The sequence below is a fragment of the Bicyclus anynana genome, chromosome 13, assembly GCF_947172395.1.
Source record: "Bicyclus anynana chromosome 13, ilBicAnyn1.1, whole genome shotgun sequence".
Classification (NCBI taxonomy): Eukaryota; Metazoa; Arthropoda; class Insecta; order Lepidoptera; family Nymphalidae; genus Bicyclus; species Bicyclus anynana.
Window position 1 is genome coordinate 8241044 of NC_069095.1, and position 23574 is coordinate 8264617.

At 37.2% G+C, this 23574-nt stretch overlaps 2 protein-coding genes across 3 annotated transcripts; one reads left to right on the forward strand and one right to left on the reverse strand.

Moving 5' to 3' along the window:
- Positions 1 to 862: 862 nt before the first annotated feature.
- LOC112048328 (cyclin-dependent kinase 8) lies at positions 863 to 11322 on the forward strand. Its single transcript, XM_024085817.2, has 8 exons — positions 863 to 1307; positions 2197 to 2448; positions 2741 to 2930; positions 6249 to 6462; positions 6965 to 7133; positions 7325 to 7441; positions 8835 to 8907; positions 9912 to 11322. The coding sequence occupies exons 1-8, from the start codon at positions 1062 to 1064 to the stop codon at positions 10040 to 10042; spliced, it is 1392 nt and encodes a 463-aa protein (XP_023941585.1). The 5' UTR covers positions 863 to 1061; the 3' UTR covers positions 10043 to 11322.
- LOC112048327 (uncharacterized) lies at positions 11308 to 22412 on the reverse strand. Of its 2 annotated transcripts, none has more exons than XM_024085816.2 (3): positions 22254 to 22412; positions 13901 to 14851; positions 11308 to 13181 (listed from the first exon to the last, which is right to left on the reverse strand). In XM_024085816.2, the coding sequence occupies exons 1-3, from the start codon at positions 22285 to 22287 to the stop codon at positions 13021 to 13023; spliced, it is 1146 nt and encodes a 381-aa protein (XP_023941584.2). In that variant the 5' UTR covers positions 22288 to 22412; the 3' UTR covers positions 11308 to 13020. The 2 variants fall into 2 exon arrangements, with proteins under 2 accessions (XP_023941584.2, XP_023941582.2); XM_024085814.2 differs by having other exon boundaries at positions 11308 to 13184; positions 22254 to 22411.
- Positions 22413 to 23574: the final 1162 nt, after the last annotated feature.

Consider the following 23574-nt stretch of genomic DNA (forward strand, 5'->3'; position numbering starts at 1 on the left):
AATAGTTACAGATAACAGTTAGCCGTTTGTGGATAACAGTCAGTACACTGACAACTCAGACCAATTACCTTAAGACCTGCCTCGCTACACCCCCTCCCTCTGTCAACAGTTAATGATCATGATCTAACGTGTTTATAAAAACTGTTTCCATTGAATCGATATTTTGCTGTTTTTATCATTTTCGTCGTTTAAAGAGCTCCATAAAAATGTCTGTTCGTGTAATTTCATGGCATAAAAAACGGCAACAACTTCTAGTTTACTAAAACATGAAGTAACGTTACATTTGTAAGTATTTTTAACCGACTTCAAAAGGGAGGAGGGTCTCAATTCGGTTCGGTCGGTAATAAAAACAATATCTTATTGGAATCGATTCGTCTGACGGAACCGCAAAACATCGATCCAAGTAATCGAATATTCTGTTTTTATATTCTGTGGATAGTTTCGATGTGTTAGTGTTGTATAAAAATTACACGAATGTGTATTGATAATAAAAATAGGTCTGTGTAGTGTAATGACACAGAATATATTTATTGGTGTGAAAAATAGTTTACCTTGTTTCCCTCGAAAAACGACAGATATATTTGTGGAGGTGAATTTGATTGCGATACAAGTCCAAAGGTCTAGTCTGAGATAATAATTTATATTTAATGACGAGTCCACAGGTTTTCTTAGTTATTGGACCTGACACTGACAGACTGACAGTGACAGTGAACGGTGGTGTTTGTGTCTTGTGAAAACTTGACATTGACACTTGACAGTCGATTGTGAGTCGTGCTCTCCGATATGAGTATTAGTGTTCTGTGGTCGTGCTAAGTTGCTAACTGCCAACTGCCAAAGTTAAAATTTGTATTTTGTATCGTAGTCTATAGTGATCTGTGATCGTATCCGCGACTCGACTTAATATGTTCCTTGGACTCGACTCGCCGTAATTCGTAAATCGTAACTTGCAATTTGCAGACTGTAAGGAAAAGAAGAGTCATTTAATTAGATTTTGTAATCAATTATTTACGCGTTGTGATATAAAGCCACTTATTTTAGTAACGAACCATATATTTGTTACAATGGCTGATAATTTTCAAAACAAAACAATGGCTTCAGTCATGATGGATTATGAATTTAAAATGAAAACACAAAACGAACGATCCAAAGTTGAAGATTTGTTCGATTTCGAAGGTTGCAAAGTTGGAAGAGGCACCTATGGCCATGTTTATAAAGCAAGGAGAAAAGACGGATCGGATACGAAGGATTACGCGCTGAAACAGATTGAGGGGACTGGGCTTTCCATGTCGGCTTGCAGGGAAATAGCGGTATATCAATTTATTCTTTACGCCTCTTACTTGTGATGTTCTCCACCTACAAACTCCAACAACTTCATTGCAAGCTCTATAATGTAGTGGTTGGCGTCATGGTTTTTTTTATAGCTATGATTCTTTGATGAATAGCAGAATAGTTTCATCTATGTAAGTCTGTGAAAACACGGGGATATGAGACGAATATCTTAGCATTCCATGGAATCACCATGCAGGTGCTGAGTCCATCGCATGGTAGAGAGAAAATCTCCGAGCAGAGTCTTGGACTTGTGACTGTAGGATGTAGGGTTAAGAAATTCCTTGAAAATCGATCAATATTCTCCTCCTCCGCTTGTGTTCTCCCTGCCTAGCCAAATTTAGTAACCACCTATTAAAGCTTTGGATACTGTTCTAATATAGAACTTGCTACAGTTCTAGAGAGGCTAAGGTCTTTAAGCAAGTTATAGAGGGATTTTGCTGTAATCCTCTCACACCTACTTCTATGGCGTACAGACTAACTACATAGCCATTTTTAGTTAGTCCTAATGGTGAAGAATTTCTTAAAGTTGGCCCAGTAGTTGTTGAGTCAAATTGTGACCTACAAAAATCAAAACCTAAGCCTGACTTAACACCAAAATTTCATGGTTTCATCCCCACAATTTGAGTTATAGTCATACATTTCTAATTCATTCATTCATCCTAATATGAAAATTATGTTCCCATGGAAATATGAGGATAAAACCTGTTACTTGGTGAAGATGTAGCTCTAATGATGAGAGAATTAAAAAACAGGTTTAAAGTTTAGATTACATGGGAAAGGTAATAGAATTTTAGGAATCCTTTGTTCAAAATAAATGTGATTGATTTATTATGTTATAATGTAATATTATTTTTATTTATTTTACAGTTGCTCAGAGAGCTAAAGCATTCCAATGTTATAAACCTGATAAGGGTGTTCCTATCACACACAGACAGAAAAGTATGGTTGTTATTTGACTATGCAGAACATGATTTATGGCACATCATAAAGTTCCACAGAGCGGCAAAGGCTAACAAGAAATCTGTAATGGTGCCAAAAGGCATGGTCAAAAGTCTGCTCTATCAGATTTTGGATGGAATACATTACTTACATTCCAATTGGGTTTTACATAGAGATTTGGTAAGTAAATAAATACCTACAGGTTGTATGCAGACGGATGGTGTAGGTGACAATTCGTTTCACTCTTGGAAGTTTGCCGTGATTTACGATAATAGTACGTATTATGATCATCATAAGGCTACTCACCTGCACCATGGTACAACGCATGAATTGTAACTAATACCTAATACCCAACTGAATTACTAAAGTCATTCACCCATGAATATGAAATAATGTAGTAGGTCATTTAAGTAGGTAGGTATGATTATGAGGCATACCGCCTATGGCTCAAGTTAATTTGTTTTTGTTCAAGAAACCAGCAAATATTCTTGTGATGGGTGAAGGGCCAGAAAGGGGCAGAGTGAAGATTGCTGACATGGGATTTGCGAGGTTGTTCAATGCACCGCTGAAGCCTCTTGCTGATTTGGATCCTGTGGTAGTCACATTTTGGTACAGAGCACCAGAGCTGTTGCTGGGAGCAAGGCATTACACTAAGGCTATAGGTATATAAAAGATTTATTAATTTTGTGCTTGTAACATATATAGGTACAGTAGAATCTGTTAATTATGACTTTGTCTATAATGACCAACTGCTTATTATGATGTGTTTGTCAATTCCCTTCAATGTCATTATACAAAGTGGTGAAACGATTACGACCTTAATTTCAACCACATATGGGGTATCGTGTAAGTAGTCTGCACGCCAATATTTATTAATTTCTATGCAGCGGTTTAGCCACAGGATAATTTTTTCACTTAAACAATTTTTGAACACGCTGTAAATGTAATACAAATACCTCACGAAAATTCACTAGGTCATTCACCGACGTTGTCAATTGGGCACTAATAGTCCAGGATCCGGGGAACATTTTTACAGTTGATTACTACCAAATTAATTTTATGTGAGTAACTTTGTCTTGATGAGGCATAATTAACATTGAATTTGTAGGACAATATGGCTGAAAAGTTGTATAAATTAATAGTTATACAACTTATCAGCCATATTGTCTTACAAATAGCGTGGTCAGTTATTTCGTTCCTATGCTCAGACATTTTTGTTATCTAGTAACTCTCTTAGCTACCAAAATAAATAATTTTCGAAAATTTAAAAGTTGGGCGCCTCATCAAGACGAAGCTACTCACGGAAAATTAACTTGACAGTCATCAACTGTTAAAATATTCACCGGATCCTGGCCTATAAGGGCTTTCATTCAATATCATTTGTATTTAGCTAACTGTAGGTGTTTGGAAGATTTACTAAGTGGAAATAGGACAGAAATACATTTAGTGTATTTGCTAGATTTGGTTCCCGGCGCGGGCGGCGTCTTTTGAATAGTGACTAAGTGAGTGATAGCCAGTTGCTACCCTTGCGCATTGTTTTATACAAATCAAACATTTCTTGTGATTTGTGTAGTTTTTTTTATTGTGAAGTGTGTTTTGGTATTGAAACATAATGCCACGTTTCGGTGATACTGCTACTGAGTATTATACCGATATCTCGCGACGTTGTAACATGTGTATTTTAATCAATGGTGGACATTTCCAGCATTTAAAAATTTAAGCTAAGTACTGTAAATACGTACGAGTACCTACCTATACCTATCATGTTTAAAATGTGTGAGTTTTGATTAGTAACATTTAACAACAATATCTACTCGTCTCGTGCGGCGTACAAAATACAAATTAATTCAATTTTGGCGCTCCCGCCCGCCGGCGCGGCGTGATTATTCTTATGTAGATAAGTACCTACGAGTGCATGAAATAACTTTACCTGTGACTTTACGCACTACAAACGGACCGCCAAATAACCAAAAACTAGGAGACGCGATGTTGCCGCTTTTACCTACAGGTCACTTGAGGTTAGTTTTATATTATTACTAGCGGACGCCCGCGACTTCGTCCGCGTAAATTTCGATGTCAACTTTACTACTACCCCTACCCTACCCTACCACTACCCCAACCTAACCCTACCCAACCCCTACATCTACCCTACCCCTACCCTACTCTACCCTACCCCTACCCCCAACCCTACCCCTACCCTACCCCAAGCCTACCCCTACCCTACCCCTACCTTACCTACACCCTACCCCCATTCTACCCCTACCCCCATCCAACCCGTACCCTCCCCGTACCCTATCCCTTTCCTACCCCTATCCCACCCGTACCCCTATCTCACGCCTATCCTACCCCTACCCTATCACTTCCCTATCCTACCCGTACCTCTACCCTACCACTACCCTACCTCTACCCCTACCCTACCAATACCCTAAACCCGGCCCTAAACCTACCCTACCCCTACGCTTCCCTACCCGTACCCTACCCTACCCTGTAATTTCTCTATCTTACTCCTACCTTTAGCAAAACCGGTCCAGTCCTTCGAGAGTGGTGGTATGACCAAGAGAAATAGAGACTTCTATGCTAATAATATAATGAGGTAAAGTTCGTGTGGTTGTAGGAGGTAATCTCTGGATCTACTGGACCGATTTGGAAAATTGTTTTACCAATAGAAAGCTACGTTATTTGCGAGTGTCATAGGCTATGTTTGATCCCCATATTCACACGGGAACGGGAACTACGTAAATGAAAGCGCCGGGCGTCATATAGCGGAATTTCTGCGTCTTTTAGAAATTTTGTATCATCTCCGAAACTATTTAAGTAATTAACATACTGTAAAGGGCAAATCTTATCTCCATAATATCCTTGTCATTATTAAATAATTTATTTTAATAAGGATTAAAGTTTAGTTGTATAAATAATGACGTAAACCTAAGTATATAAAATTAATAATTTTTAAAACACAAAAGGTACTATATCTGCTAATATATAGAAGATAGATATATGGCGTCGCGGACTTTTTTGTAGAACTTTTAAAGATATATAAAGTCTCCATACATTAATTTCAATTTTACACAATGGTTAAGGCAGCGCATGCGAATAAGTCTGTTTCAAAAGGTTTTTAGTCCGACCTGTATGACAAAAACTGTGATAACTCGGCTAATATATATGATACCAATATAAAATATAGCCTATAGCACTCCCCGATAATGTAGCATTCTACTGGTGAAAGAATTTTTGAAATCGGACCAGTAGTTCCGAAGATTACCCCATTTAAAAAATGTGACAAACTTACAAACTTACAAACTTTACCTCTTTATAATATTAGTATAGATAAAGGATTTTGTGAATTTTTTAGATTATTTCCGAATTTATTTTGTTTGAAAATTTAGTTTTTTTATTTATTATACAATAATTAATTTAATCACCTAATCGTATTTTGATTGACTGTTAGCGATTGTGTATTAATTTAAGGTCGTATTCCTGGCACCACTTTGTATACTGATACCACTGTATACTAGTAGCAGACTATCTCAGCAAGTGTTGTCTTAGTATTTGACAGTGGCTGGTTACCAACACACTGCTAAAGATGAGTTTTTTCAAACCATGTGTCCAGCTCATTTATCTGAGATACTAGACAAGTTAACATATGCATCAACTGATCAACTTAATTGCCTGTGAATCTATCATACCTTTCACTATCATCATTGCCATCGTTATCTGTCAATGGATGTTGATTGCTGGATATGCCTCTTGTAATGACTTCCAAACTTCATGATTTTGAGCCTCCCTATAGCCTCCTAGGCCCATAGCGAGCAAGTCTCGAATTCGTAAATCATCACAGTCAACAAATACACTTTCTTACACATCTTGAGGCACTGAGAAATTTTGCTCAGGATTCCCTCAGGGTTCAGTGATTCATCTATCTTGAAGTTGGACGTTCCTAGCTGTTACCTTTCCTCTATTCATATTTCAATGTTTTGCAGATATATGGGCGATAGGCTGCATATTTGCGGAGCTGTTGACATCAGAACCAATATTTCACTGTCGTCAAGAAGATATCAAGACAAGTAATCCATACCACCACGACCAATTGGACAGGATATTCAATGTAATGGGATTCCCACAGGAAAAGGATTGGGAAGATATAAGAAAAATGCCAGAGCATGCCACTTTAGTCAAGGATTTTAAAAGATCTAAGTATGTGCAATATGTGATTTATAACATTTTAAGCTACATAGACAGAGAAATGAATAGACGTATTGACAAAAAATAAAAACTAATGTGTTTCAAAAAATATCGGCCAAGTGTGAGTCGAAGACGCGCATAAAGTGTTCTGTACTAGTATCAATAAAAACAGCAATAATATTTTGTTTGTTGTATGGGAGCCCTTAAAATATTTATTTATTATTTTTTTTTCTGTTAGTAACCCCCATCCCGATGGATTTGCAACCCTATTAAATATAGCGCGAGAACAAAATTACAGCGTCAATTAATTGCAAATTATATGTAACCAGCTTAAACAATGTATATATTGGGGAAAAAAAGGTTCAATGATATTCTATTTATTATATACATCACATATAAATTGAATATCTTTTGACAGAGAATGGCACACCAATCAGTTGTCAATTTATTTCTCTGTCTATGAGTACCTGTATCTTTTAATTTGCACTTATCAATAATAATATACATTTTCCAGTTACCAGAACTGTTCACTGAGCAAATATATGGATAGACACAAAATAAAGCCAGACAGCAAGGCATTCAGCCTTCTACAGAGGCTCTTACTGATGGATCCCAATAGAAGGATAACTTCAGAACAGGCCATGCAAGATCCATACTTCTCTGAGGACCCTTTACCGACACAGGTATATTTTGAATACTGGTATCTCCCAAAGTCACTCCATAGGCCGGGTTCACACTACACTGGTCTGGAAGATTTGTCGGGAACCTTCTATTAGACACTTAGTCTATAACTGTTATGATAACTTGGTCCCTCTGTCTCGTTAGGTTTTCTGTTGCACTTTAGTACAAAATTAGTATTGTTTATTGTTTTTAGGATGTTTTTGCTGGTTGCCCAATACCTTACCCGAAGAGGGAGTTCTTGACAGACGACGATCAGGAGGACAAGAGTGATACCAAAGCTAGACAGAACCAACAACAGCAGCAACCCAATGTAAGATCACTATTTTCTATTGTTACAGTTTTATTTGTATGTAGATAATATTAACAGAATTGAACAGTTTTTCTATAATACTAGCGGACACCCGCGACTTAGTCCGCGTGGAATTTAAAATTTTCACAAATCCCGCGGGAACTATGATTTTTTCCGGGATGAAAAGTAGCCTATGTGTTAAACCAGAGTAAAATCTATTTCCATTCCAAATTTCAGTCAAATCGCTTCAGTAGCCGCAGCGTAAAAAAGAAACTTAACATACTTACACATTTACACACAAACTTTCGCCTTTATAATATTAGTGTGAAGTGTGATGTGATGTTAGGCTATACAAGATTCGAAACTTTTGTGCCAAATTTCATAAGTGTGTGAGTATATATGTTTGTAAAATTCTGTGTGTATGTTTGCCCGCGCATATCTCAAGTCTGATGTAAATTATTTTTACTTGTCCTAGGTATATTAAAATTTTGGGGACGATTTTCAATTTATATAACTCAGTGAAACTATATTGGTTCATTAGAGAGTTTTGGTGTATAAGTATGTGAAGTTTAAGTTTTTAAATTAGGTACGTTTTGTTCTTTAACACTGAGCTTCCCTTTCTTTCAAGAAATTTTCATTAAAGATCCTCTCTACTCTCTCAGAAGAGAAAAGATGGGGAGTAGGTGATGTTACAACCCCTTGCGTCAGAGAAAACGTTATTGGCGGACTTATATTTGGCTAGCATGACGCCACGTGTCGTTTCATGACTTTATGGCAAGTGTTTACATTGATAAAACCGGATTTATATTTGACTGACGTGTCGTGTCGTGACGCATCAGAACAGAATCATACATTTTATATGGCAACGTTTACAGTTATTTATTGTGACATATCGTGATGATTTCTGATATGCCGCATACAAAATGTATGACAATACACTAGTATCTAATACTAGTGCTGTGTTGTGACGCTGTCAGAATGATTTGATTCAAAACATTGTCCTGATGCGTCACCACTCCATGTTAATGCAAACACTTGTCATCACGTCATGTCACGACACGTCAAATATAAATCCGCCTTTATGCCATCGGTCCCCGTAAAGGCGGAATTATATTTGTCTGGCGTGTCGTGTCGTGACGCAAAAGAACGGTATCGGTATCATACATTTTGTATGCGACACGTCAGAAGACATCACGACATGTCACAACACATGTGTAAACGTTGCCATACAAAATGTATGATAACGATTCTATGCTGATGCGTCACGACACGACACGTCAGACAAATGTAATTCCGCCTTAATTGTTATTAACACTAGTGTTAGCTAAAAAAGTTTAATACAATCACCTTATAAGGCTAATTGATAATAATTATTTTACTAACAATTAATATGTAATTAATTATGTTATTTCAGACTCAACAAAATCAAGTGCAAGCTAACAACCATGACCACGGCGCCAACAATGCCAAAAGAATGAGAATGGCAGGTCTGTACAACGATCATTATACAGGGTGTCCCGTAATTAATGGATAATACGCAAATGGTAGATACACCACCTATTTGTCTAAAACTCATTTGAATAATTTTCCAAAAATCGACCAAGTTATATTTTTTATTCGGATTTTTAAAAAATTTCTATCTTGAATCAGTTTTTTCAATGCTGTAGCTGCTGGAATTAAAATTTTGAAGATCTGATTTTTGTTGAACAATATGTATTAAATTACCAATGTACTATAATACGATTTTTGTAAATAATGTTTTATTTGTTTTGTACAAGAAGCTTTGAATGCAATAATTATTTCTTTTTCGTTAAGATGACCCAATTAAAAAAAAGGGATTTTTGGAAAACTATTTAAATTAGTTTCAGATAATTAGGTGGTGTATCTACCATTTGCGTTTTATCCATTAATTACGGAACACCTGTATCTCTATGTCTCTATACCGTACCTATAGGTCCATGCATCCATGCAACCATGCATCATCATTATCAACATTTTTAAATTGATTTTTTTTATTATTCGGCTCACTTTCCTGCTCTCCTGTACTGGGCAAGAACTCAATTGTAAACTCAAATACCTATTTTTTATTAGTTATTTAAAATAACTAATAGAAAATAGGTATTTTACAATTTGTAAAATAATAATTTAGATATTTTTATATTGAAAGAAAGAAAGAAAGAAAGAAAAGAAAGAAAATATATTTATTACTACATTATGCCACACCTCACAATTATTTAAGAATAATACCCTGCGATATGTGGCATAACCTAGAAAAAGGTCCCAGCTCAGCAAATTTTTTCAGCTAGGACCCAGTTCCAAGTGCCTCCACGAAAACAGGCAACATAAAACTATATTCAAAGCTAAACCAACTTAAAACTTATAACTAGTTAAAAATATATAAAAAAGAATTAAAAGAAAAAAATATATAACATTAAAGTACCTACAGTATTTACATCAACAATCAAATTCATTCCCAAGTTTCTTATTGTAGGTCCAAATCAAGGAAACAACACTGGCGGCGGCGGACAACAGGAGTTCCATCAACAACAACAGATGATGTTCGGCGGCCAACAACAGGGGGCTGGCAATCAACAACAAGGCAACTTTCAACAAAGGTTTTAGAGAATTTAGCAGAATTAAAATAATTAAACTCATCAAACCCATGTGTGCTGACTAGCAAGACCAATATTTACAATATATTACAAGTAGAGAGAAGAATATTTTCCATGAAATACAATAATTGGTAGTCTCAAATGACGGGAGTATAATCTCGACCGTCATACTTTTTAACTGCATTAACTGCCTCATTGGTCCCGTGGTTAGCTGGTTCAGCTACGGACAATGAGGTCCAGGGTTCAAATCCCGGGTCAGGCCAACAAAAAAAAAAATAGGTTATTGGGATTTTTCTTACAAGGAAAATCTTAATAGCAGCCTGGAGTTAGGAAGTTGGCGGTGTTAGTACCACCGTGCCTCGGAAAGCACGTAAAGCCTGCGCCTGATCTCTCACCGGTCGTGTCGGTCTGCCGTCCCATCGGATTTCGAGAGTGAGGGAAGAGAGAGTGCACCTGGGCTTGCGCACACACTTGGGCACTATAATATCTACTAGATTAGCCGCCGTGACCGTCGGTCGGGAGAATATTATTATCATCATCGATTATCCAAAAGAAAAATGAGTTTTACAATAGTTTAGAGAAATATATAAAGCGGGCTACATATCTGCAGTCGAAATGTTCAATTGTATTGTCCGTTTGTACGGCAAACAGAGACAGTTTTAACAATATTGAAATTGATGATTGAAATATATTGGATAAAACTGTACCTAACTGTCGCCGCACACGGGCTACACGCGACAGCCACAAACGACGCTACAAGAAGCAAGAAGGAGCCACAAAAGGCTGCAATTTTTTTAATCCATCTTCTTTGTCGCTGCGCTCTTGACAGAGCGGTCGTGGTCTTTAGGACGTGTTGGAGGCAAATGTAATACGCCTCACGAGCATTCGCCACTTCTCCCTTTGTGTAGTGAGTCGCGTACATTCATGCAAGGGACCGCCTACAGCAGATTTAATCCATACATGCAGTATAATAATCGCGCGAGTGGCGTGTGACGGCGTTTTGTGTCGTTTTGTGTTTAGTGGGCTATAAGAAGCGAGCAGCGACGATTGTAGCGTGTGGCGGCCATATAAAATGTATGAAAAATACGAAATATGCCGGTAGCGACGTTTTGTGGTTGTGGCCAGTGGCCCGTGTGAAAGCCCTGTTACAACTGACGGTCTATAGCCCACATTAGTTAGCAGCAACAAAAATGTTTCAAAGTCACAGTCTCGATATAAGTGTAAACTGTAAATATTACTTTTTAAGGTGTAGGTTAAATGAAAACACAATTAATTAAAAAGTTTTTTTTTAATCTCAGCGTTTTTAATTTATTTTTTCCATACTTTTTAACATTAAATAGGTAAAAAAATATATATAATTCCTTACAAATATGTAAAAATAAATTGTAATCTCTGGACGGAATTAATTAATACTTTAATAATAATTAACTTACATAAAAGTCTTGTTTTTCCATCAACTTAATAAGACACGCTTAAGAAAAAGCGGCTTGAGTTGTGGCTAGTCGTAATATAACATTTTGACTTGTGTGCAACATTTATAAATAATAGTATAATGAGATAATTATAAGTGCAGTAAGTTGAAAATTACAGCCGAGGCGATATTGCAATAAAGCTATAGTAAGGAATGTAGAGGCTGTAATTATCAAGGCGCACGTGTGTCATACGACGTTTTATAACACATTTGCGAGGAAACACATTTTTAACACACTTTCTGAAAATGAATTTGCATCTTTGCCTGTTTTCCTTATGATGACATTTTGACACGCTTGTCATTTTTACACAGATCGCGAAGTGCGAGCACCAGTTTTTCTAAGGCAAATATTTTAGTGTTTCTGTTACAGATAAATAGTTGTAATTTATTGTCTAAATAATTAAAATGAAAGAAATAAATGTTTTAATATGTTTTATCTCACAAAGTTAATTTTATTCATAAAATGTTGAGCACCTTTCTGACATAAAAACTGTCTGATAAAGGTAATGTAATGTAATATAGGTAAGGTAAGGATAATATTACATTACAGCACATGTGCATTTTATTTTACATTACGGCACATGTGCGCAATGAGATACATTACAATATTGAAATTGTTGAAATAAAATGTGTTATGAAGGGTTTTACACATAATTATATTATTATAGCCATATAAAACTTACAAATACAGAAAATGCCCACCTCTCATTGGTGGACCTCCTTATGTCAGTTCTTTATAGAAGTATTTTTGCCATGACCAGTTTCTTCTTTCCATTGAAACATCAATTGAACAATATTTTAATGAATATTATGCACATTTCTTTGTCCTGATTACTTAATTCCTTCTTTTTCTCTCCAACTATGTATTAAATATTGTAACAGCAAAGTGTATGAACAAGAATAATAATTATTAGAATTAAATATTATTTAATCGTTCTAAGCGATTAATTAATTTGAAACGTTTACACTTCTAGCATAAAGTTTATTTCATAAGAATGGATAAAGATTCAATATGCTTGTAATAATTATTATTATTCTTTAGCGTTGTTGTTTGTTCTTAGATGGTCAAGTCTCAACGACGGTTGTGTAAAATTTGTAGGTGATAATAATTACTTTAGCAAAGAAAACATTTTGTCTTCAGTATATATAGCTTACCTACTTCATAGAAAGTGTTAAATTATACAAAAATAAAAAGCAGGTGGGCATAAAAATTACATCAACCATCTGTTATTACTACTTCAATACAATCATTTTTTCCATTCCAACAGTTTGAGCGATTTCGTAATAGATACCTACACAATATAAGAAACGCACCAACAGTATGTATCTTCCGTAACGATGAATATTATCAGCTTATTCAATCATATTAGGAAAAAACATTTGTATTATAGAAGCAATAAAAACTTATTACACACAACATTCCTGTCTATATAAACACGACTAGCTTATGCGTGATGTTATGACCGTTCCGTCAATATTTTTTTTATGCTTTTGTGCATTCGATTTAATCCTGTATCTCAATGCCTTACCGGCGAGAATTCCACGACAGTTTCAGGTGAATTATGCACTATGGTGTATTGGGCTTTGTTTAGCTCTTCTCTGTTGAGTTTGTTCTTGTCCACAGGCCGTATGCGCGTTCGTAGTTTGCCGCAACGTCCATTCGCCACTTTTTGGTACACTTCTGAAAGAAAAAATGTTTGTACAACTGTTTTTTTTTTCATTCTGAGCTTATTATAAGTGCCGGAGGCTTCTTAATGGGACCTCAGCGTTGTCACCAGGAGATTTGGGGGTGATGTCCAAAGGCAGATATTACTTGTCTGATTATGTGAACGTATGGCTAACATTTCGAAATGCGGTTTAAAGTAATAAATTGGCAATATCTAATAATAAACGTGTAGAAAGTTTTCTATGTTATGGATTAGAGAGTGTGAGACTTACAAAACTGGTTATCCATTAGTTAGATCGAATTGAGACTGAAATTGGAAGTTATTACCATTTATAGATTGAGTACAAGGATGAAAGTGCATCTTTAAATCAATTGAACGCCTTTAAATGGCATTACGCATAGTAGGTTAAGAGCCTGTGCTGAAAGTCTGACAGCCTATGCTTTTAAGATTGTAAGTACCGTAGGCAACTATAGTTTCGACCTTGGTGGCTTTGGACCGTTGCAGGCTTCTGCATTCAGCCACTTAACCAATCGTAATATTTTAAGTTTTCCTCTGCATGAAATGAGAAGTCATGTCTTTAATCGCCAAACACGTAAATTCGTGGCAGCCCTTTGAAATGCACCGTTAAAGATCGAAGTTTAAACTCTTCTGCTCTCAAAACAACAATCCGCAGACTCTATAGTCACCTACCGTATCTACCACATGAACTGACAAACTGATAGATACTTACGGTCTCTCTTAAAAGAGTTGTGGCAGGCCATATGGCATAGAGAAGGGAATCCTTTCAACCGGTCTGGATCAATGGGGTTCACTCCCATGGGACTGCTGCAGATTGGCTCCTTTTTCCCGCTGCACGAATTTACACATGTTTCATAGTTATTTGTCCTTCTGTTAGACTTTCGTCTTCTGGTCGTAGTTGGTCTAACTGTTGTTGTTGGATTTATGTGTAATTTAGTGATCGAACCCCTTGGAGCTTTGACCCTTACAGTCAACGTGGGCTTTGGAGCCAGTGGTCTTGCAGGTTGACGAATCGGAGACAGGTTTGGGACAATTGTTGGCGTAACCGGTGCTGCTGGAGTTACACTACGGTTAAACGGAAGAATTGGATAGAGGAACATCGAATTAAGTGGCCATATTGGTGGAGACAAAGTGCTTAGTATTTGTGGTGGAACTCCTTGCGGGAAAGGAGGTAGTGTTCCTAGGGATGGTGGCATTGCTGTAGTAGATTGCGTTGTAGAGGGAGAAACGATGGCAGTGGTTGGTTTATTTTGTACTGGCGTCGTTTCTGGTAAGGGTTGTCTCGATGACGGTATCGGTGGCTGTATATTCTCATTCACCGGTCCTCTAGGATCGAAGACTATGAGAAAGTTTGGTAAGTCGGTCTTCGGTGAATTGTCTACAACTTGTGACATTATTTCTGGTGTTCCCCGAGGTGATTCTCCATTTTGTGAAGCGGGATTAATATTCTGGGCTACTGAAGAAGATAGCTTTGAAGCGGGCGGTAAAGGAGAACTTGCCACGGTCGGCGGTTGTGTGAACAGTGCCGGATTTTTGGGGGTAAACGGCGAATCGCTTGTGAATATCTCCGTTATTGGTTTCGGTGTGTAACCTGGGTCCTGGTTGACTAGGTTTGCAGCGAACCATTCCGGCTGTATCATTTGGCCTCGGCATAGTTGTAACACTGAAAAAAACAAATTGTGTGTTAAAATTTAGAAAACTACTAGTAGTTAATTGAAATAGACAAACAATCAACGGCGGTGCAACCAGAAATACCGCTAGATATCTTTTTCATTGCGTTACGACGAATTGGGACTGGGACAACTACGCCGCCATTGGACAATATTTTGTCTATTTCTCTTCTCTTGGTCGCATTGTACTGAACGATTAGTAGCTACCTAGATTTTGTTATACAATAACTCTATGAATACAGTAATACAAACGCTTGAATATCCTACTCTGATCTAAGATCTATCTAAGTATCTATAATAAATAAATAAAAAAATAAAAAAATAAAAATCTTTTATGAATAGATACACGGAAACGGGAATTACACCGGTAAAACCACGGGGCGTCTGCTGGTTTAATACGAACGAAAAACGAAATGAGCGTGACCTCAATTTGAAAATTCTAAACTTCTAAAGCGCCTTCATCATCATCATATCAGCCGATGGACGTCCACTGCAGGCCTTTTGTAGGGACTTCCAAACATCACGATATTGAGCCACCTGCATCCAGCGAATCCCTGCGACTCGCTTGATGTCGTCCGTCCACCTGGTGGGGGGTCGGCCAACACTGCGCTTACTAGTGCGGGGTCGCCATTCCAGACTTTGGGACCCCAACGTCCATCGGCTCTGCCACCGCCAATCGGTTCTCCCCAACGTCCATCGGCTCTATCTATATCATATATCTTGTATGACGATATTTCTAAAGCGCCTTACTTCGACTAAATTTAAAGGTTTGTTAGTTTAGTTGAAGTATAAAAAAAAATATTTTCAATCGTATGTTCATCAAAAATAAACAGAAAAGGGTAACTATTACGTGGGTATATAAATTACGCCGTCGGGGTCCCTACAAAGTAATCTCTATACACGCAACATTTCAATGTGTTATTTTCTCTTGTTTGCGATCTTCACAACTGGCAGCGGAACTTAAACAAGTTTTCAAGGTCCACTTTTTGCGAGCGCTCTCCCTAAGGTCGTCTCCCTCGATGGGTGACAGGAATATCTTTGTCGTTTCATTGATTGAATGCTCATTGATTGAATGTTAAGATTTAAGGGATGTCAAACCACAAGGAATGGTCTAAGATTCCGTGCCTATATATTCCCGTAAAAAAAACTTGGACAGACTTTTTTTAAATATAAATATATTGCCAATGGGTTGCCTAAAAAAGTCTGTCCAGAACATGATAATTTAACATTTTTATTTTAACTTTTTACTGGTTTGGTTAATAACCAAATTCCATACCAATTGCGAAAGTATGAAGCTTAAAATATGTAAACGTTAGATTGACTGTTTTTTTCTCATGACAAATCTCGGCTAGACAGTTTTTTTTTTATGATGCAATCTAAGATGGAAGCGGGATAACTTGTTAGGAGGAGGATGAAAATCTCAATCGGTCCCCAGGACCTCCGTCTTGTAAATCCACCGCGCATACCACTGCGCCACAAAAATGTCGGTCGGTCGGTCGACAGGTCGGTAAGGACTAAGTCCTCATATATTCGGATCTACTAAAATTAATTATTTACGGTGTCCTGTCTTTGGACTATAGATAGACTTCGCCGGCGAAGACGAGGTCCCAGATAACTAACGTCACCCGGACGTCGGTTTTCTAACTCACGATCGGACTGATTCACTCAGGTCACGGTGACCCTCCCGAATGACCCTCTAAGCCGAGGTCCGAGTCTCATAGGAGACGCCCTTAGAGAGTCGTTCCGTCCTCTATCCTTATTTCAGCCTTCGGGTCTTATCAGGTGATGCTGCTACAAGGGCATTCAAATTTAGCAGCACAAGAAGTTTGTTCCAAACTTGCCCATCGGGAAAAGAAAAGACAGGAAACAATTAGAATTTCAAAGTTCCCTCGGCGTGATTCTCTCGGAACAAAACAATTATTAACGCCAATTTATATAATCCGTAGTTATGCATACGTAATATTTATTATCATAATTATTTGATTGATTATTACCACCTATAAGTGAGTATGCACCTACCTACCAATACGTTGTTGGTTGGTAGATGGCAACGTGTTATCATTTATTTAGTAAACAACAAGTTATCACAAAATGTATGAATGGAAGTTAACTCTACGTAGGTTACGAGTAGGTTGTAACTCATACTGTTAGTATATTAAATATTCAGGTACGTATAGTTAAGAAATACCTGAGTAAGCAATAAATTCAAATTAAACACTTGACTCTATTGGAATAAAGTACGTATTCAATTGAAAGTTAATGTATCTACCATTATAACTTGGCTACCCAACGTCCACATCACCATACAAGAATGTTAAGTAGGTATATTTGACTGTAATAACTGTAGTTCGTATAGAAATCACTTGCTTAGTACACCAACATACATTTTTGACGGCCTCCGTGGCGCAGTGGAAAGCGCGGTGGATTTACAAGATGGAGGTCATGGATTCGATCCCCGGCTGGTCCGATTGAGGTTTTCTTAATTGGTCCAGGTCTGGCTGGTGGGAGACTTAGACCGTGGCTAGTTACCACCCTAACGGCAAAGACGTACTGCCAAGCAATTTAGCGTTCCGGTACGACGCATGCCGTGGTGACGCGTCGTCACGCTGGAAATCGGTTTTACGTGCGGCTATAGATGTTTCACATCAAAAGAAGTGAGAGTTCTATTGTATCAGCTAAGTAGGTATGTATACGGACCATCGACAATATATTTGCGCTTGTTACTTGTATCGCATGTATTACCTTAGATCTAATCGCATAATTTTCCGGTAATAATTCGTAATTGGTGTAGTAATAATTTGCATACAAGCGCTGTATTACTTGAAGGGTTGCAATTCTTCATAGCAAAATATTCCGATTAGTATACCTACCTACGAACGAAATGCGTATGACATATGTGTGGTGTGACAAGAATGGTTAAAATAAGGAATGAGTCTAATAGAGGAAGTCTGAAAGTGGCGCTAGTGATAGAAAAGTTGAGGAGTAAAAAGTTAGAGAGCCGTGATAACCCAGTGGATATGACCTCTGCTTCCGATTCCGGAGGGTGTGGGTTTGAATCCGGTCCGGAGCATGAACCTCCAACTTTTCAGTTGTGTGCATTTTAAGAAATTATATATCATGTGTCTCAAACGGTGAAGGAAAACATCGTGAGGAGACCAGCATACCAGAGAATTATCTTAATTCTCTGCGTGTGTGAAGTCTGCCAATCCACACTGGGCCAGCGTGGTGGACTAATTGGCCTAACCCCTCTGAGAGGAGATTCGAGCTCAGCAGTGAGCCGAATATAAGTTGATAACAACGAAATAATGCGGAAAATCCAGAATTACCTGAAGAGTAGGTAGGTGTTGAATTTGCAAATGGAATGAAAAAAAGAAGAGGAAGGCCGAAGACGAGATGCAGCGCAGTGGTGTGCGCGAAGGATTTACTAGACGGAGGTCCTGGGTTCGATCCCCGGCTGGGCCGATTGAGGTTTTCTTAATTAGTCCAGGTCTGGCTGGCCAGAGAGGCTTCGGCTTCAATGATGTATCGGTCGGACACTTTTGTTTATAATTGTATCTGCGCAGACAATTGACATTTTTGGTTCAACTTAGGTACTTGCCGAAAGATAATTCACTAGGCCAATTCACTAACTTTCTCGTAATATGTTTGCTACCTGTTAAAATTTGCTAATTTCATAACAACAGTATTCTTCATATTATTATCCCAGCCCATTGCTAACAAAAACCATAATGGCTACTGGGTAATGTCATCTGCTTACTCGATATAACGAAAGGTTGTCCTATAATATCAATTTAGATCAGTTAGCATTAAATAAATAGTGAATAGGTAGGTAAAATACAGCTAGTTGAAAGCGAAAATCACTCATCACGAAATCTCAAAAACCGCTTGACGAAGAAATATGTAATTTGGCAGGCAGCTTTTTATTGTTAGTAGACGTCCACTAAAAACGGATGTTGCGACAGGGCCGGATTAAGGAGGTCTAAAGGCAAGTTAGTGAATTGGCCTGCTTGGCCATCACAGGCAATAAGTCCAATAAATCACACATCAATATACCGACACGATGCAATTCTAATAACTGACTGCAACCGCAGAATTACAAAGAAAACGCGGCCTATTTTCATTAATCAAAGCAAATATAAATCAGTTGTTCAAACATTACACTCATATTACACAACAAAAAAAACTGTTACAAAAAGGCGTAAATCTAATAACTGTAGTTACATTAAGCCGGAAGTAAGCAATTTTCTTTCAGGTATTATTTTTTTTTATTTAATTGATAGGTGTCGGTGGTGGATTTCGGTCAATAGGCTACTCGCCTGCTGTATAAAACTAAGAAGATTTTTTACATATGGGCTGTTTAGATGCCAAGAAACTCTAATCATTAATCACTAATCACTAATCACTCTAATTAGGCTGGTGGGAGGCTTTGGCCGTGACGTTACCAGTACCACCCTACCGGCAAAGACGTACCGCCAAGCGATTTAGCGTTCTGGTACGATGCCGTGTAGAAACCGAATGGGGTGTGGATTTTCATCCTCCTCCTAACAAGTTAGCCCGTTTCCATCGTAGACTGCATTACCATTAGGTGAGATTGTACTCAAGGGCTAACTTGTAAAGAATAAAAAAAAATCACATTTTTATTTGTGAAAATAATCTCGTAATTGTAATATTTTTATAAAACAAAATTGTATTTTCATCACGTCACCGCAAACGCCAATCATAAACCTTGACGTCATTCGCTAGAAAGCATCGGTTTGTGATTGGCGCTTGCGGTGACGTAACATATCACATCACAGCAAATGCCAATCACGTTATCTTTATGAATGTCGTCACTTCCTAATGTGTTGTGTTTCGGCGGCAAAAATTTTAAGTAGATATTTTTTCATTTATATTGAATTTTTTACTGGTTATTGACAGGACATTTAAATATAGCTTATAATACTTCCATAATTCAGTTTAAACATTGTTTACAAAAGAGGCAAGTAGCCTATTGTGCATACAATTATTAATAATTTTTTAAAGAATATTTGCCATATCTTTTTAAACTTGATCAATATACCCGTCGCCCTCCATTTAGTCGGAAAATACAGTTATGAGTGGGTACGACAATAGACGAGTATCGGAACGCTAAATCGCTTGGCGACACGTCTTTGCCGTAGGGTAATATGCCGTTTGCCGTGCTCGTAGGGTGGTAACTATAGTCACGGCCGAAGCCTATCAGACAAAATCATCTTCATCATCATCATTCTCAACCCATATTCGGCTCACTGCTGAGCTCGAGTCTCCTCTCAGAATGAGGGGGTTAGGCCAATAGTCCACCACGCTGGCCCAATGCGGATTGGCAGACGTCACACACGCAGAGAATTAGGAAAATTCTCTGGTACCTATGCCGGTTTCCCCACAATGTTTTGCTTCACCGTTTTTTGAGACACGTGATATTTAATTTCTTAAAATGCACACAACTGAAAAGTTGGAGGTTCATGCCCCGGACCGGATTCGAACCCACGCCCTCCGGAATCGGAGGCAGAGGTCATATCCACTGGGCTATCATGGCTTCAGACAAAATACTACTTAGGTTTTAATTAAATCAATCAGTCAATCAGGATTTAATTAAATCAGTCAATCCAAGTGCAAGTTTAGTGAACGGTGAACTTTTAATTATCATCAATTAATGAATCCTGTTTGTTGAACCTGATGATCTAGAATCTAGATCTAGTTTATTATACAATGACTGCATGGTCTACTTGTAAATATGTTTATTGGCCGATAATATCTAAACCTATTTTTGTATTGCAAATTCGCTTATAAGACCGATTTTACTAATTTAACGATATCTAACGAAGCAGCTAGAGATGATATCGCGCTTAATAGGAAGTATAAGGTATAAATAAGGTTTATTCACTGTAAGCCCTCATTCGCACGACAGTTTTTTTCGAGCAGTGTTACATTTTGAATTTTGAGCGTTGGAAATAGACCTTCATCTAACTTCATAAAAAACTCGTTTTTTTTAGTTTTAAGTTTATAATTTTTAAAGCGTCGTATTTAAAAACCATGTCATATGAACATATACTTGGCAATGCATTTGCATGCTTTTTACCGTCCGTTAAAATAAACTCTCGTGCGAATAGGGGCTAAGTCTTTTATTTTCTATGCTCACATAACAAGTTAGGTGACGATGTGCTCTATTGACTTGGAAGAAGGACTTATTTATTGTATTTTTTACTGACTTCTAAGCAGCATATCGTGCCTGGACGCTAAATCGCTTGGCGTTACGTCTTGGCCTGTCGGGATGGTAAGTATATAACAAGTCACGGACGAATCCTTATACTAGCCTTAAGAAAATTTATCCAGATAAAAAAATTAATAAATCTTGTATGTGTGTAATTTATAACTCCAGAACGTGTAAATCAGAGGTTCCCAAACTTTTTTTTTCTCATAGACCACTTTCTAGTTTAACTGGTACCGGTGGTCCCCCGCTAAATAATCTATCCAAAACTCGACAAAAAATGTAATTAGATTCACCTATGGAATCAATAGTCACCACGAATTAACAGATTAAAAAATATTATGAGAATTGATTACATACTTAGTTAATTAATAAATTGATTGTGCTGTTAGTGGATGACAAAAAATTAAATTTTCCAGGGAAAAAGTTATTTTAGCTCACTTTAATTTTTAATATGTACTCACTATAGTTATTTGTTACTTTTTCACGCAAAACCTACGGAATGGATTTAGCTGGAATTCGGATATAGATGACTTGTTACTTTTTATACTCAAACGTGGTGTCCGCTACTAAAAAGTAAGTTAAATGCCACGAAGACGAAGTTGCCGGCGTCCTATAAATGAGATTGTCTGTCTGTTATCTTTACACGGTTAAGATACTGAACCGATTTACATGAAGTTTAGTACAGAGATACCTGAAGTGGACCTTTTAACTGAATATAAGTTGGTTTTTTCGCGAAAATGCAAATAGGAAGGGGTGAAACAGGATTACTTTGCACAGTTTTTCTCGCAGAACGAAGTCACGGTTGTCTGTTAGTACAAAATAAAGGGAATATTTTCTAAAACACAATCCATAAGAAAACAGAACCAATGCAGTCAAGGTAAGAAAACATTAGAAGACGAGATAAAACGAATCTCTGTGTATGCTTTACCTAAAGTAAACGCAAAACTTGTTTTTAATTTACGTTATAACTTCACGAAAACCAAAGAAGGTTAATGTAGCAACAACTCTGTGCTATCACACGTGTCAGTGCATCCAAACAATAGGTGAAAGTATCACAACAGGACACTATGTACTATATACTCAATGGAAAATGTTGAAACGGTATTTTAATACAAAACACATTACTATCACCCTTATGGTTATTGAAATAAGACACAATGACTCACGTGTTAAAACGACGAGAGCGAACACGTCCTCCATACTGGCTGGTCACAGTTGGTCTGCTGACCAGATACCAGTCGAAGTAAAACCTGTACAACAATTCCAGTAGCAGTTCTCAAACATATACAACTATACGCTCGATGATTCAAACTGATTCATGGTATTGGCTGTTATGAAATCTAGCACGTATAACTTTTTTTTTCTTATAAATATATACTAATTTTTATTCGACGTGTGTTGCGAGTAAAGTATTCGCTCTATGAAATGCAAGTATGCGTTTAGGTTAAAAAATTTGGCAAAGTAAACTTTTTACAATGTGTTTGTTGCTCTACCATTAGCTATTCGCAACCACACAGGCCTTTTAGTACACAATTTTTCATTTATTAGGTACATGGCTTATTAATGTTTAATATACTACTCTTTTGTCTCTATAGAACGTTCTGAAGAATAGATCTCTCCGCATTAACGTATCATGTGTATCTTGATTTTCTTCCACCAGATTTGCTATACAATTTCTTTTTACGGTGTACCTAAGCAACTTTGGCTTTGGTAATATTTTTTAAGGAGTCGTTATTAAAATCGCTTAACACGGACCAACGTAACGTACCTCCTTACATGCCAACAATTGCATTTTATTTAACAGATTAAATTAAACTTTTACTTTAGGTTTAATTGTTCTAATAATGTGCTCAATGTGCTTAAATATGATGGTTTGTTGTGATGCTGCGAAGAACCTACCAGAAAAATAAAGTGTAAGCACTCTGTAATTTGTAAGAAAACTTCGTGCTGATTTAGCAATATCAAAAAAGAATACTACAAGTAATAGGTCTACCATCAATCTATCAAAGATTTGGCATGTTTCATCAACATTGAACAGTCTACAAATCTAAGAAAAATAAAGTCTCATAGCGTCAATTAAATCTTCTGTACTTTTTTAAATAAGGATTTAATGGTCAAATAGATTCAATATTAACTGTTGAGAATCCATTTAAATTATACTAAGTGTTTATTTTAATTGGGACAATCGGAAAGTTACTCAAATTGAAAGTGATAAGCAGTGCCATTCTCTATCTCATTATTGTTTCAAATATATCATTTTCAGTAATAGCTGCTACAAATATAACTGTAGAACAGGTAGGTACTTATGTTTTTAACTAACATTTCAATTACATGAACCGATTTTCGTCGATCCGAGACTTGATCGCTAACTTTGGGCCTCATAAGAATTGTCACACAGCGGGCGATGGAACGAGCTATGCGTGATCGAATCAAAAATGAGGAGCTCCGTAGAAGAGTACTTCAATTCAAAGAGTCGAAAAACTGGCG

Bases quoted from the DNA above. Each gene is read 5' to 3' on its own strand.
- LOC112048327 (XM_024085814.2), bottom strand. From the start codon at position 22,287: ATGGAGGACGTGTTCGCTCTCGTCGTTTTAACAC. The intron at 14,852-22,253 runs GTGAGTCATTGT...TGTTTTTTTCAG, and splicing joins CGCTCTCGTCGTTTTAACAC to TGTTACAACTATGCCGAGGC. The intron at 13,185-13,900 runs GTAAGTATCTAT...TTTTTCTTTCAG, and splicing joins CAACTCTTTTAAGAGAGACC to AAGTGTACCAAAAAGTGGCG.
- LOC112048328 (XM_024085817.2), top strand. From the start codon at position 1,062: ATGGCTGATAATTTTCAAAACAAAACAATGGCTTCAGTCATGATGGAT. The intron at 1,308-2,196 runs GTATATCAATTT...TTTATTTTACAG, and splicing joins CGGCTTGCAGGGAAATAGCG to TTGCTCAGAGAGCTAAAGCA. The intron at 7,442-8,834 runs GTAAGATCACTA...ATGTTATTTCAG, and splicing joins AACAACAGCAGCAACCCAAT to ACTCAACAAAATCAAGTGCA.